Source organism: Stigmatopora argus, chromosome 3 (genome assembly GCF_051989625.1).
Source record: "Stigmatopora argus isolate UIUO_Sarg chromosome 3, RoL_Sarg_1.0, whole genome shotgun sequence".
NCBI classification, from domain to species: domain Eukaryota; kingdom Metazoa; phylum Chordata; class Actinopteri; order Syngnathiformes; family Syngnathidae; genus Stigmatopora; species Stigmatopora argus.
Genome location: NC_135389.1, coordinates 20,792,755 through 20,806,051, shown reverse-complemented (window position 1 = coordinate 20,806,051; position 13,297 = coordinate 20,792,755). Strand labels below are relative to the sequence as shown.

The 13,297-nt window shown below is 39.1% G+C and overlaps 1 protein-coding gene across 2 annotated transcripts; it reads right to left on the bottom strand.

Annotated features, from left to right (window-relative positions):
• Nucleotides 1–610: 610 nt before the first annotated feature.
• syt12 (synaptotagmin XII) lies at nt 611–13,018 on the bottom strand. Of its 2 annotated transcripts, XM_077597310.1 has the most exons (10): nt 12,760–13,018; nt 12,454–12,668; nt 8,137–8,197; nt 7,685–7,878; nt 6,199–6,597; nt 3,983–4,198; nt 2,786–2,906; nt 1,998–2,131; nt 1,711–1,911; nt 611–712 (listed from the first exon to the last, which is right to left on the bottom strand). In XM_077597310.1, exons 1-9 carry the CDS (start codon nt 12,869–12,871, stop codon nt 1,738–1,740), a joined length of 1,626 nt encoding a protein of 541 aa, XP_077453436.1. In that variant the 5' UTR covers nt 12,872–13,018; the 3' UTR covers nt 611–712; nt 1,711–1,737. The 2 variants fall into 2 exon arrangements, with proteins under 2 accessions (XP_077453436.1, XP_077453435.1); XM_077597309.1 differs by having other exon boundaries at nt 611–1,911; nt 12,760–13,017.
• Between the last annotated feature and the right edge of the window lie 279 nt (nt 13,019–13,297).

Genomic DNA, 13,297 nt, shown 5'->3' with positions numbered 1-13,297 from the left:
TGGACTATTTTATTTAATTATATATACAATTATAGATTACTAATATGACAAATAAGGCTAAATTAATGAAATTAAAATGTAGCCAACTCATGTAACTATATATAAAGTAGATTTTTTCATAGTATTTAGTTCACTGCAAATAACAATTGAGAGCTAACATTGCTAGCTAGAAAGCTAAGTGTTTTGAAATGATTGTTTAAAACATTTCAAAACTCTGTTACAATTATGTCCAATTTTTTTAAATAAACAAAAATTGGTTGAAATTTAAGCAGGAAAAAATGTTTAAAGTTAAATTATTAAACAGCATCATGACACAATAATTAAATCGCTAAAATAAAATCATAACTCGTATGTTCAGGGAAGGCTCATTAGTTTTACAAACAAATTTTCAATTTTATTGAATATTTTTTCTAAATTTACACATCTTAAATGAGAAAAAAGTAAAATAATACACCATTGTGTCATTTCGACACAAAGGATGGCTAACCAGTTAACGAGTTAGTCAGTTTCACTTCAGAAATCCATAAACAACGGTCACCTCCAAAGAATTTAACATTTCAAAGTGTTCATATTTTAAAGGCTCGACTGAGGGAAGTAAATGTCGCAATAGTCTGTGTTGAAATGCTTTTATTTCAAACAGCAAGGACAAGTTGGCGCTTATCTCCAAGCACAAGAACTTCATGCACGGTCATTGCGGAGGCCAACAAAACTGCTGAAAAGAAATGGAAAATATTGCTATTACGTGGCACGTGAAAAAATGATCAAACGTCAATGAAGCAACGCTTAATATTTCTAAAACTGACGTCAACGGAAAAATAATTCAACCCCGAAACCTGATTGAGAAATAAATTTCAGATCATCTCAACAACCTAACACCAAACAATAAACCTATTAAAGTAGTGCAGTCTATTTTACATTCTCAGTGTGTCAAACCTAAACTCGTATATTTACAATTATGTCAATAAAGCGGTTGTTTTATTTTCAAGTGTCTTAGAGAGAAAGCTTCAATTTCAAAGCTATTGTTCCCATAGGAAATCATGTAGTGAGTTTAATAGCTTGAAACCTGTTGCCATCGTAAAACCTTTATTAACTAACCGTACCGGTGATGTTTCACAGGCTAATAAACAGGCTAATAAAAACTGATGTGAAGTAAAACTACTAACAAAAGTGTCTACAAAGTGTCACATCATCGCTATAATGTTGTGTCGTAGTATACTAATTTACTGGTTCTCGTCTTGGTTTTCCTGGAGCTCAGATTCCGCGTAGCGGGTGCCACATGGAGACCGGCTAATAAAAACTGATATGAAGTAAAACTACTAACAAAAGTGTCTACAAAGTGTCACATCATCGCTATAATGTTGTGTCGTAGTATACTAATTTACTGGTTCTCGTCTTGGTTTTCCTGGAGCTCAGATCCTGTGTAGCGGGTGCCACATGGAGACCGGCTAATAAACAGGCTAATAAAAACTGATATGAAGTAAAACTAACAACAAAAGTGTCTACAAAGTGTCACATCATCACTATAATGTTGTGTTGTAGTATACTAATTTACTGGATCTCGTCTTGGTTTTCCTGGAGCTCAGATCCTGCGTAGCGGGAGCCACATGGAGACCGGCTAATAAAAACTGATATGAAGTAAAACTACTAACAAAAGTGTCTACAAAGTGTCACATCATCGCTATAATGTTGTGTTGTAGTATACTAATTTACTGGATCTCGTCTCGGTTTTCCTGGAGCTCAGATCCTGCGTAGCGGGTGCCACATGGAGACCGGCTTCCTCAGGGTGGCCAGCATTTGGTTCCAGTGAGTGATCCCCATCCCGCCGGCCTCTGGCCCGATGATCACGTGACCCAAGTTCTCGCCCCGCCCGTCCTCCGATGTCTCGGCCACGGTGACGCGTAGGGACAGCTCCTTGCCCGACCACAAAACAGAAAGACTTGGCGTTCAGTATTACGTAAGCATGACTCGGCACTCGATATCAGTTGACGGCGTCGGACCTGCAGGACGAGGGAGGGCACGGAGAAAATCATGGCCTCGTTAAAAATGGGGTTGGTGTCGTCCCGCTTGGTGGACGTCTTCTTCTTGCTTATCTTGCGACCATCTTGAAGGAGGTACACTTTGACGAACGGGTCTGCGCGGGTAAAATATCAAACTGTGTTAGAAACGCACAATAAAAATGAGTTGAGATGATCAACACCCACACATTGTTATACCCTACAATCAATTATTGAATGCTTTTTATTGTCATTTTACAAATATGATGAGATTTAAAACTTCACCACCAAGTGCACAAATAACAACAAACAAACAGACGGATAAATAATCAATAAATAAGTCATAAATTAAAGTCAAAGTGAGATCAGTGCTAATGCTACTGACTGCGTTTCACTTCTTTTACAGGCGATTAAATTGAAAAAAAACATTTCATTACGGTTACGAAAATCTAAAAGTTAATTAACATGGAGTAAGTATTAAAGCAGCAGGATGGAAGTGATTCATTAAAATGCAATAAGATTAAAAATGCAAGCTATAGTCGGATTCCATGATGCAATATAAGACAAGCTTTTACACAAAAGCCACGGCGATTAAACGGGTAAATGCTGAATTCGGAACGGATAACACATTTACCAAATGCTGTAAATAAATACTGCGTACAATCATTCACACAAATGCACAAACAATTTCTCTAAATGAACTTCAAACAAGCCTGAACAAAAACTCCGCTATGCAATTTTTTTGTTGACAGACCAGCATGCAATTGTTTGGATTTGATTCAAATTCAGACCTGCAGTGTTCTTGCCATCGGTCCACAGCAGATTCTTACATTTGGCCACAACCACCGTGAGGCGCTCCGCCGTGGGCAAGTAGCTGAGAGATAACAGAATCTCCCCGACCGCATCCACCGCCTGGGCAAAAGGCCAACATGTTCGAACACTTGTGGCTGATATAATGTAGACGATGAGAGATGTCCCAATTGCAAATTTTTTTAGATAATGTATTTTACAAAAGTAAACTAATATAGCGATTTTACTTTCTTACTCAATTTTAAGTAGGAGGAAGAAGTACTACAGTAATCCCTCGAATATCACGGTTAATGTAGACCACAGGTGTCAAAGTGGCGGCCCGGGGGCCAAATCTGGCCCGCCGCATCATTTTGTGCGGCCGAAAAAAGTAAATCATGAGTGCCGACTTTCTGTTTTAGGATCAAATTCAAATGCTTATAGATGTACATTACATTTCCTGATTTCCCCCTTTTTAAAATCAATGATTGCAATATTTTCAATCCAATTTTATTTCTTTGGTGTTTTTAGTTCAAAGCGCATTTTGTAAGATCTAAAAATAAATATAGATATTTTGCGTTTTCCACTTTAATATTGAACATATTTGAAAAATATTTTTTGTTTCCATTTGAAATGAAAAACATGATTAAAAGAAATTTTCCATTAGTAAGAAAAAAAAGCTCAAATAAACATTGCTTTAGAGCTATAAAAACGGACTATTTAGGGCTTTTGATCCAGTTCTTTTAATCCATTAAGGTTTGTTTCAATAGTGTCAAAATAGTCTGAATTTCTATACATTTTTTTGCAATATACTTATCTATCATTTTGTTACCTAAGTCATGAACTGCCATAGCAAGACGTTAAAAAAAATTGCTAAATTGACGTGTTTGAGTTTGATTTTTGATAAATTCCGCATAATAAATTGATATAACTGATAGTTTTTAAAGTGATTTAAAAAAAAAAACTGGGTTAACAAAGTGAATCTTGAATTGAATCTAACGTAAATATGAAATCTTTAGAATTATTTTCAAATTCACAACATCATACTAAGGAAATATATGACAGAATTTTCAGCGGGGTGAATAATAATAATTCAATTCTATGAAATGTTCGCAATCCATTTTGACACGTCAGCCCGCTAAAGTGCAATCGATGTATGACATCATCTCAGCATCAAGAACGGAAATAATACATGGACTCACTTTGTTGACGTCCTGGAGGTAGAGCCAGGCGTTAAAGGGCCTGACGGTAAGATCCAAGTCCGACAACTTGAGTTCGGCCACGCCCGCGCTGATGTTCCGCTCGTCGCTGTCGATGCCGAAGGCGGCGAAGCGGAGGCTGCATTCCTCCAGGGCGCAGACGTCCATCGCCACCGAGAACCTCTCGTCGAAGATGACGGTAAATGCGTTGGTCTGCACCTGTTGCAACCCCCACAAAGTTTTGAATGGCTTTGACATTTTGTTCGAAAATCCTTCGCTCAATGGATGGTAATGGAAAGGCCCAGCAGTAAAAAAAAAATGGCCGCTCGAGTGCTGGAAAGAACGATATGGACTTTACATAGCTTTAGAAAAAACTAACTTCTTGCTTTGTAACAAAATAAATCATTTTTTTCATTCATTTTCTGAACCGATGATCCTCACAAGTGTCACGGGAGGTGCTGGAGCCTATCCCAGCTAACTACGGGCACCAGGCGGGCACACCCTGAATCGGTAGCCAGCCAATGGCAGGGCACGAGGAGACAAAGGACAACCAATCATAGCTAGGGTAAGGCAATTTAGAGTGTTCAATTAGCTTAGCATGCATATTTTTAGGGATGTGGGAGTACCCAGAGAGAACCCACACAAGCCCAGGGAGAACATGCAAACTCCACACAGTGACGACCCACAACCCCAGAACGGTGAGGCTGACGCCCTAACCCACATGTGTCAAAGTGGCGGCCCGGGGGCCAAATCTGGCCCGCCGCATCATTTTGTGTGGCCCGGGAAAGTAAATCATGAGTGCCAACTTTCTGTTTTAGGATCCAATTTCAAATGAAGAGTATAGATGTATATTAAATTTCCTGATTTGCCCCCTTTTAAATCAATAATTGTCATTTTTTAATCATTTTTTTTCTGTGTTTTTAGTTCAAAAATCATTTTGTAAAATCTAAAAATATATATAAAAAAGCTAAAATAAACAATGTTTTAGATCTGTAAAAAGCTGAATATTCAAGGCTTTTAATCCAGTTCTTTTAATCAATTTATTAAAAAAAACTAATTATTATATCTAAAATGGTCCGGCACACATGAAATGAGGGTTGACGTTAACGCGGCCTGCAAACCAACCCGAGTCTGACACCCCTGCCCTAACCACTCCTACACCGCGCTGACAAAATAAATACTTTAAATACAAAATAAAGTGAAAAAATAAAGCACAACATTTCAAGGATGGAAAACTACCGTCACGACAATGCTCATTTGCTAATTCTGTGTCTTCGGATGCAAATGCGTGACAGCCAATAAAAAAGGAATGATGTAGGTTACCAGGCAACAAGTAAGTCCGATGGGAGGGGCTCGGGATTTTAGCTCACGCCACAGCAAAAAAAAAAGCCAATGTTTGTGTTTAACATGCAGTATAAGAAAGCAGTTTGAATGGAATTAAAAACCAAGATAGCTCTTTAGCAAATAGAATTTATATGTATTTAGTATGTAAAACTACCGTATTTATTACGTCCGAGTATAACGCGCACCCGTGTATAAAGCGCACCCATAAATTGTGACTAAAAATTGTCATTTTTTTTTCTCGTCATTTTATCTCAGTACTGGTAACGGGCAAATACTGAACACATGTTGCCATGACAAAACATTTATCACAACATATGGTACGGAAACCTGGTAAAACAAATTCAAAGTAAGAAAAAAATTCTCAAATGGAATTTATAATTTTAAGTCTAATTCATCATCATAATATTTAAAAAAAATCATCATCAGATTCACCAAACAATTGATTCCATTCTTCTAGAACGGGCTCTTGCACGCCATCTGGCGGACAAAGACAGGTATTACGTTTACCTTGGAATTGACAATTTTAAGTCTAATTGATCATCATAATATGTAACATTTTTCATCATCAGATTCACCAAACAATTGATTCCATTCTTCTAGAACAGGCTCATGCGCCCCCATCTGGTGGACAAAGACAGGTATTACGCCTCCCTTTATAACGGCTGCAGACTTTTTCCACCGGAATTTGGTCATATGCTTCAGTTTTTTGGTCCAAAATTTTGGGCGTTATAGTTGAATAAACACGGCAAATACCGAAATTTGTAAATAACGGCACTCTTTAAGTGACTACCTCCATCTAGTGTCGACGCTGAGAAATGCAACAGAATGTAGACTGCATTTAATCTTTTTTTGTAAATAAGGAAGAAGTTTTTTACCCTGGTTACTCCCACGCTGAGTTCTTCCGGCCCCAGCGAGATCCTGACGAAGCAGCCGGGGAAGTCTCCTTCCTCCCTCTCCAGCAAATCCTTCCCCTGGTGCGCAGTGATGTGCAGCGCCCCCTGGCCGGCGTGCCGGGAGGCCTCGAACTCCAGCGTGACCTCCAACTGGCCCACGGTGAAATCGTGGCCAAAGTTGTTGGCCACGGACGAGATGGAGCTGAGCGAGTCTGTGGAGATGGAACGGTGGAGCTGAGCCGCCCCGCTCAGGTCCAGCTCGCGGCTCATCAGCTCCAGCTGGCCCAGCTCCCTGAGGGCGTCCGGGGTGTCGCCCAACGCCAAGCTGGCCTTGCGGCTGGACGCCGTGGACGTCCGACGGTGGTTGTTCGCCGCCACCCGCTTCCAAAAGAACACAAAACGTACTAGTATATCTTTATCTATCTATTAAAGTGAATTTCCTGAGTACTTATTTATTGATTATTGATCTCTTCATTTCTTTGTTTGTTGTTGTTATTTGTGCACTCCCCTACTTATTTATGATGTGACTCATTATGTTGAGTACTTATTTATTTATTAATGATTACTTATTTAATGATTAATTATTTAGTGATTGTTTATTTGTCTGTTTGTTTGTTGTTGTTATTTGTGGACTATGTGGTGAAAGCTTTAAATATCATTATACTTGAATAATTACAATAAAAACATTCAATTCAATTTTCAATTCAATTCTGAATTCAATTATGAGTTCAATTCCCAATTCAATTCTGAGTTCAAGTCCCAATTCAATTCCCAACTCAATTTTCAATTCAATTCTGTTTTCAATTCCCAATTCAATTCTCATTTCAATTCTCATTTCAATTCCCAATTCAATTCTCAACTCAATTCTCAATTCAATTCCCAATTCAATTCCCAACTCAATTTTCAATTCAATTCTGTTTTCAATTTCAATTCAATTCTCATTTCAATTCAATTCTCATTTCAATTCAATTCTCATTTCAATTCAATCCTCATTTCAATTCAATTCTCATTTCAATTCAATTCTCATTTCAATTCAATTCTCATTTCAATTCAATTCTCATTTCAATTCAATTCTCATTTCAATTCAATTCTCATTTCAATTCAATTCTCAATTCAATTCTCAATTCAATTCACATTTCAATTCTCAATTTAATTCACATTTCAATTCTCAATTTAATTCACATTTCAATTCTCAATTTAATTCACATTTCAATTCACATTTCAGCCTCATTTCAAGCCTCAATTCAATTTCAATTCTAATTTCAATTCTCAATTTCAATTCTCAATTTCAATTCTCAATTTCAATTCTCAATTTCAACTCTCAATTTCAACTCTCAATTTCAACTCTCAATTTCAACTCTCAATTTCAACTCTCAATTTCAATTCTCAATTTCAATTCTCAATTTCAACCCTCAATTCAATTCTCAATCTTGACCATCAATTCAAGTTTCTTGATTTCCCAGCATACCTTTTGTCGGACTTCTGAGAAGGAGGTTCCATATTTTTCCTGCAGATATCTGTAGTCAAAGTTGGGGAAGGGGGACGGTGCCGGGAAGGTGCCGGACTTCCACAACTTCCAAATGTTCAGCCCTGCCACGGCCAGCAGCACCACAAAGCCCACCAGGTAGATGCCCACCTCCCAGCCCGGTGGGTTGCGCACCACTGCAAAAAGATATTTCAAAGCTCAAATTACTATATTATATTAATTACAAATTATTATGATATATATTATTATAAATGACAAATGACTATATCTTTAAGGACCAAACAATTGAATTCACTTTTTTCCCCACCTAGACATAATTAATAGAAATACAGAGATTAGTAAAACAATGATTGATGTTGAATTATCAGCAATAAAAGCTATAATATTAATATTTTTACATTTAAGATGCCTTTTTGTTGTTTTCATGCACTCACCACTCAGATGGTAGCCTGATACTTCCCCACTCAGAGGAGTGGACATGGTGCAGCGGACAGTCTAAAAAAGATTAAAAATAAAATTGAAAAAAATAACACAATAGTTAACGAACACGGAAATTGATTTTAAAACAACAACCCCCCCCCCCCCCCAAAAAAAAAACCATCAATGATCTGCAGTGTATACAAAGGTTTGGCATTGTGCTGACAAGCCACCAGATTAATGTGCAAACACTGCAAATCTTTGAAAATGGGACACGACAGCTGGGCGCCCCTCAACAAGTATTTTTTTAAATCATGCTCCAACTTTTAAACAAATTTGCAAAACATCTTAAACTTCTTTTTTTCTTAAAAACTTCTGAATTTCTTTTCATATTGACGATAGCAAACTGTCCATGCCCTGAAGCAGCAAAGCACAACCATAACCACCATGCATTCTTCACCATACTTCACAGTTGCGATCGGATTTTCCCATTTTTATTGTTAAAAAGTAAAGGACGCAGTGTTATAAAGAAGTCAATTATTTTCTGTGTACTTCATGTTTTTGCAGTAAAAAGTGAACTCAGGCTATCACGGTGGATGCGTTAAAAAGGGTTCATTAAATATTTTGAATATCTCGCCTGAGAAAATCGTTCATTTTCTGTGAAATATGTGAAAACTTTTTTTTAAAAAGCTGTCGGTCGGTGCCTAATTAAGACAAGAGCTAGTTTTGTGAGGCACATTATTTTAATTGCCACTACAGTAATCCCTAGATTATTACAGTTAATGTAGACCAGACATGACCGCGATAAACAAAAAACCACGAAGTAGGGTCACCCCTATTTAAACCAAAAAAATCTATATATTTTTTCAGCATGGATTTTCACATTTTTATGAACTTACAAAAAAAATGTAATTAAAAAAAAATCCAAACACGTTTTTTGACAAAATGCCATCGAGCGTCCAGCCTGGACGAAGAGGAGATGAATCCCCTTACGGCACGTGTCAAAGTGGCGGCCCGGGGGCCAAATCTGGACCGCCACATCATTTTGTGAGGCCCGGGAAAGCAAATCATGAGTGCCGACTTTCTGTTTTAGGATCAAATTAAAATGAAGAGTATAAATGTACATTAAATTTCCTGATTTTCCCCCTTTTAAATCAATCATTGTAATTTTTTAATCCATTTTTTTGTGTTTTTAGTTCAAAAATCATTTTGTAAAATCTAAAAATATATATAAAAAGCTAAAATAAACATTGTTTTAGATCTATAAAAAACTGAATATTCAGGGCTTTTAATCTATTTATATAAAAAAATAATCTAAATATTATATCTAAAATGGTCCGGCCCACGTGAAATCAAGTTGACGTTAAAGCGGCCCGCGAACCAACCCGAGTCTGACACCCCTGCCTTACGGGCTGCTTTTTTTGAGACAGAGAAGAAGAACGCAAACGCAGAACCAAGTCAATAGCACGCATCCATTTCCCAGTGACTCATTCCTCCTCCCCCAATGATCTTCTCATCATTCCTCCCTCCCGCCCCCTCCGTCGGGAACCTCCTTCCTCGGGGGAAACCGGAGCATTACGCTAATGATAACGGTGCGGGGGTGCCAGTCAACTGGGCTCAAGTCGTGCGGCCAAATTAAAGTGGCTGACGCAGTGCAGAGTCCGCCGAGGTGCTGTTTTGGACCTGGACTTGGGGAGATCTTTTAGCGTGGTCAGAGTGATCGATGACTGTGTGTGGAAGGGAGGGATGATTCATGATTCATGGAGATTTTGCGAAGAAGAGGCCGGCCGGCCGGCGTGGGCGGGCGGGCCGGCCGGCCGGCAGTCTCGCTGCCGCCGCCGAGCTTAAAATAGGAGACGGGCGGGCATGTTGCGCCTGCTGCTGGGACACGCTACATTGTCGCTTTGAGGATGAAATTTGAGCGAATCAAACGTGACGTTGCGCTTTTTTTAAATGCCTTCGCTGGCAGTTTGGAGAATTCATTTGAATAATGAGTAAGGGAAGAAGAGGCAAGGATTTAGGGTGCAGTAATCCCTCGATTATTGCGGTTAATGTAGACCGGAGATGGCCGCGATAAACGAAAAATCGCGGAGTAGGGTCACCCCTATTAAAAAAATAAATATATATATATATGTATATATATATATACATATATATATATACATATATACACATATATACATATATATATATACATATATACACATATATATATATATATATATATATATACACATATATATATATATATATATATATATATATATATATATATATATATATATATATATATATATATATATATATATATATATATGTATATATACATATATATACATATGTATAGTATATATATATATATATATATATATATATATATATATATATATATATATATATATGTTTTAACTTCAGTGCTGAGTTCTAGTAGCAAGCAGAGGAAGGGGAGTGGCTTCCGCTGCCGTGTTTCAGCGTGGATTTTCACATTTTTATGAAAGTTCCAAAAAAATGTAATTAACAACACCCCCCCCAAAAAAAACCCGCAACTTTTTGGGGTTCTTTGTCACTTAAAATATCTTTACGGTAAATTAGAATATGAATATTTCTATTTATTAAGGTTGGATACGTTAAGTTATGATTTGCATTTTGATTAAAACAGTTTTGGGCAACTTTAGTAACAAAAAACAGAAGTTCATTTAATCCATTGAAGCAACTTCACAATATTAATTTAAGAGAATTAAAAAAAAAAGAACATTTAAGATCTGTCCCCAAATTTTTGTTAGCATGATTAATAAATAGCAAAAAAAGTTTAGAAATAAGTTTCATTTTTGGTGAAATATCTATAGACAGTGACTGTAAAATCAAACACTATGTGTGTGCGCGCGCATTGGCGTGTGTGTGGAGGGGAGGGGGCGTGGCTTGTGAAGATTCCTCCAAACAGCTGATCAATCAAATCTGCTCCATTTTGGCTCGGACGACTCATAATCGAATTAACAGCTTTGCTGCTGCGCTGGCTGAAACGCATAAAATGGAGCTATACGTCTTCTGGTGCATTGCCGTGATGAGCTGCTTTTGTGAGGGTAACTTTCAACTCCATTTTCCACTTCAAAGGCTGCGATTGAAGGCGCCATTTTGACTCACAAATACGTGATCACACAACTCATAAACGCCTGTTTTTGCATCATCCCCTATCAAAAAAAATAAATACACAGCCTGTTCGGACCCCCCAGCGGACCACTTCCGGCCCACGGGCCGCACATTTACCACCCCCGCTTTAACGAAAACAAACATATCTAAACTACCTCCCTAAAGACACCTGGCACGGTCTTGGATGTCGAAAGGTACAAGAACAGCCTTCCTGGCAAACCCACATTTGACGAGGGCAATCCAATACTTGACCCTCGCAAAGATCACTCTGACTCTGATTGGACGCCGCCCCCTTTATGAAATAACCCCCCTCCCCGGTATGTATGCGAGGGGGAATCCCTTGGACGGAGTTGGGCAATCTCTGAAATGTGAGCTTTCAAGTGAAGAGGCAAGACAAACATACCCACACACACACCCACACATTCACCTTTAGCATCATTAGCAAGGACACCAGCTCGAGACAAGATGTGACATTTGAAAAAAAAGCACATCAAATCCGAGCCTACTTCTAAAATATGGCATGATTACTCGATTGGGTCTATGTCAGGGTATTAAAAAGTGTGTCACATTTTTGACAAAAGGGTTAACTGACGAATGCCATGTCAAAAAGCAACAGTTATTCCACACAACACGACCTCATTCATTTACAAAAAAAATAAATTAAAAGCCCTTTCTCCGTCATTTTTGTTGTTTTATTGTCACCAAAGATTTAATTATCAGCGTCCTAAAAACTTGAATCCATCTCCAAACAAACTTTTCTGCTCAAAGAAGCCAGTCCAACGTCTGATTTTCTCACAGACCACAATAGAATGCAAACCCCAGCCAAAAAAAGCCGTCAAAACGCGAAACCCCAAAAAAGCGCTAGCGGCGAATGCTAAAAAAAAAAAAAAAAACGCTTTCTGAAGGTGACATTCCCCAAAAAGTCTCCCAATAGTGCACTGCATTCCAATCAAAGCAATTCTACACATTAAAAACCAAGTTCCCAAATTCCACTTTCTGCATATTCGCCACTTTGCTATTTTTTCTCCCTCCACTGCCTATGGAATCAACATAAATTATTTTAAAAGGAAACCTGCTGGAGTCCATTGGAAATCAATACACGGCCCTTGCAAAAGACAGCCCCCCCCCCCCCCCCCCCCTTTCCCTTTACCTTGAAACAAGAAAATCCCATAAGGATGCTTTCTTACCAGGACTTTCCCGTTTTGCTGCAGCGGGAGGAGGAGGAGGAAGAAGAGGATGAATGGATGGATGGATGGATGGATGAAGCCCCTCACTCCACCGCTTTTATCTTCAGGCGCCGCTCGCCATCCACCGGCGGAGGAAGAAGACGGAAGAAGGCGGCGGCTTGGGAGGAAAGAGCGGCGAAGACGAGCAGCTCGCTGGTGCCGCAGCTCGCCCGAGTCTGCAAAGAAAGATGCTGCTAGAGGCATTTCGCCGTGCACCCCCCCACCCAGCACACACACACACTTGCGCACACACACAAATACACACACTTGCGCACACACTCCCTGCAGAGGAACTTCTCAGCTCCTCCTCATCGAGCATCAGCGAGGAAGATGACAGCAACATGTAAAAGAGAAGGGAAGGAACATTAGAGCAGTTCATTAATAAGCACTGTTTAGCCTCACAAGGCTCGCGGGGGGTGCTGAAGTCGATCCCAGCTGACTATACCAGGCAGGGGACACCCGGAGTCGGTGGTCGGCCAATCGGGGGGCACAAGGAGAAAGATAAATGATAACAATTATAGTTAGACAATTTAGAGTGCTTAAGGAGGAAAGCGGAGTACCCGGAGAAAACCCACGCAAGCCAAGGGAGAACATGCAAACTCCACACAGTTTTTTTTTTTTACCTCAGCAGAGCCAGGAACGTTGTCGGGGACCCATACCACCCTGGTCACAACCTGTTCCAGCTGCTGCCCTCTGGCAGACGCTATAGGTCTCACAAAGTACGGACAAATAGGCTTAAGGACAGTTTTTCCCACGTCCATCAGGACTCTAAACTTGCGGTAGCACGACACACAATCCCTTCTGT

Excerpts from the sequence above, each read along its gene's own strand:
- syt12 (XM_077597310.1), bottom strand. The coding sequence starts at position 12,871 with ATGAACTGCTCTAATGTTCCTTCCCTTCTCTTTTACATGTTGCTGTCA. Across the intron at positions 4,199-6,198 it reads TCAGCGTGGGAGTAACCAGG|GTGCAGACCAACGCATTTAC; the intron begins GTAAAAAACTTC and ends GGGTTGCAACAG. Across the intron at positions 2,132-2,785 it reads CGATGGCAAGAACACTGCAG|ACCCGTTCGTCAAAGTGTAC; the intron begins GTCTGAATTTGA and ends TTACCCGCGCAG.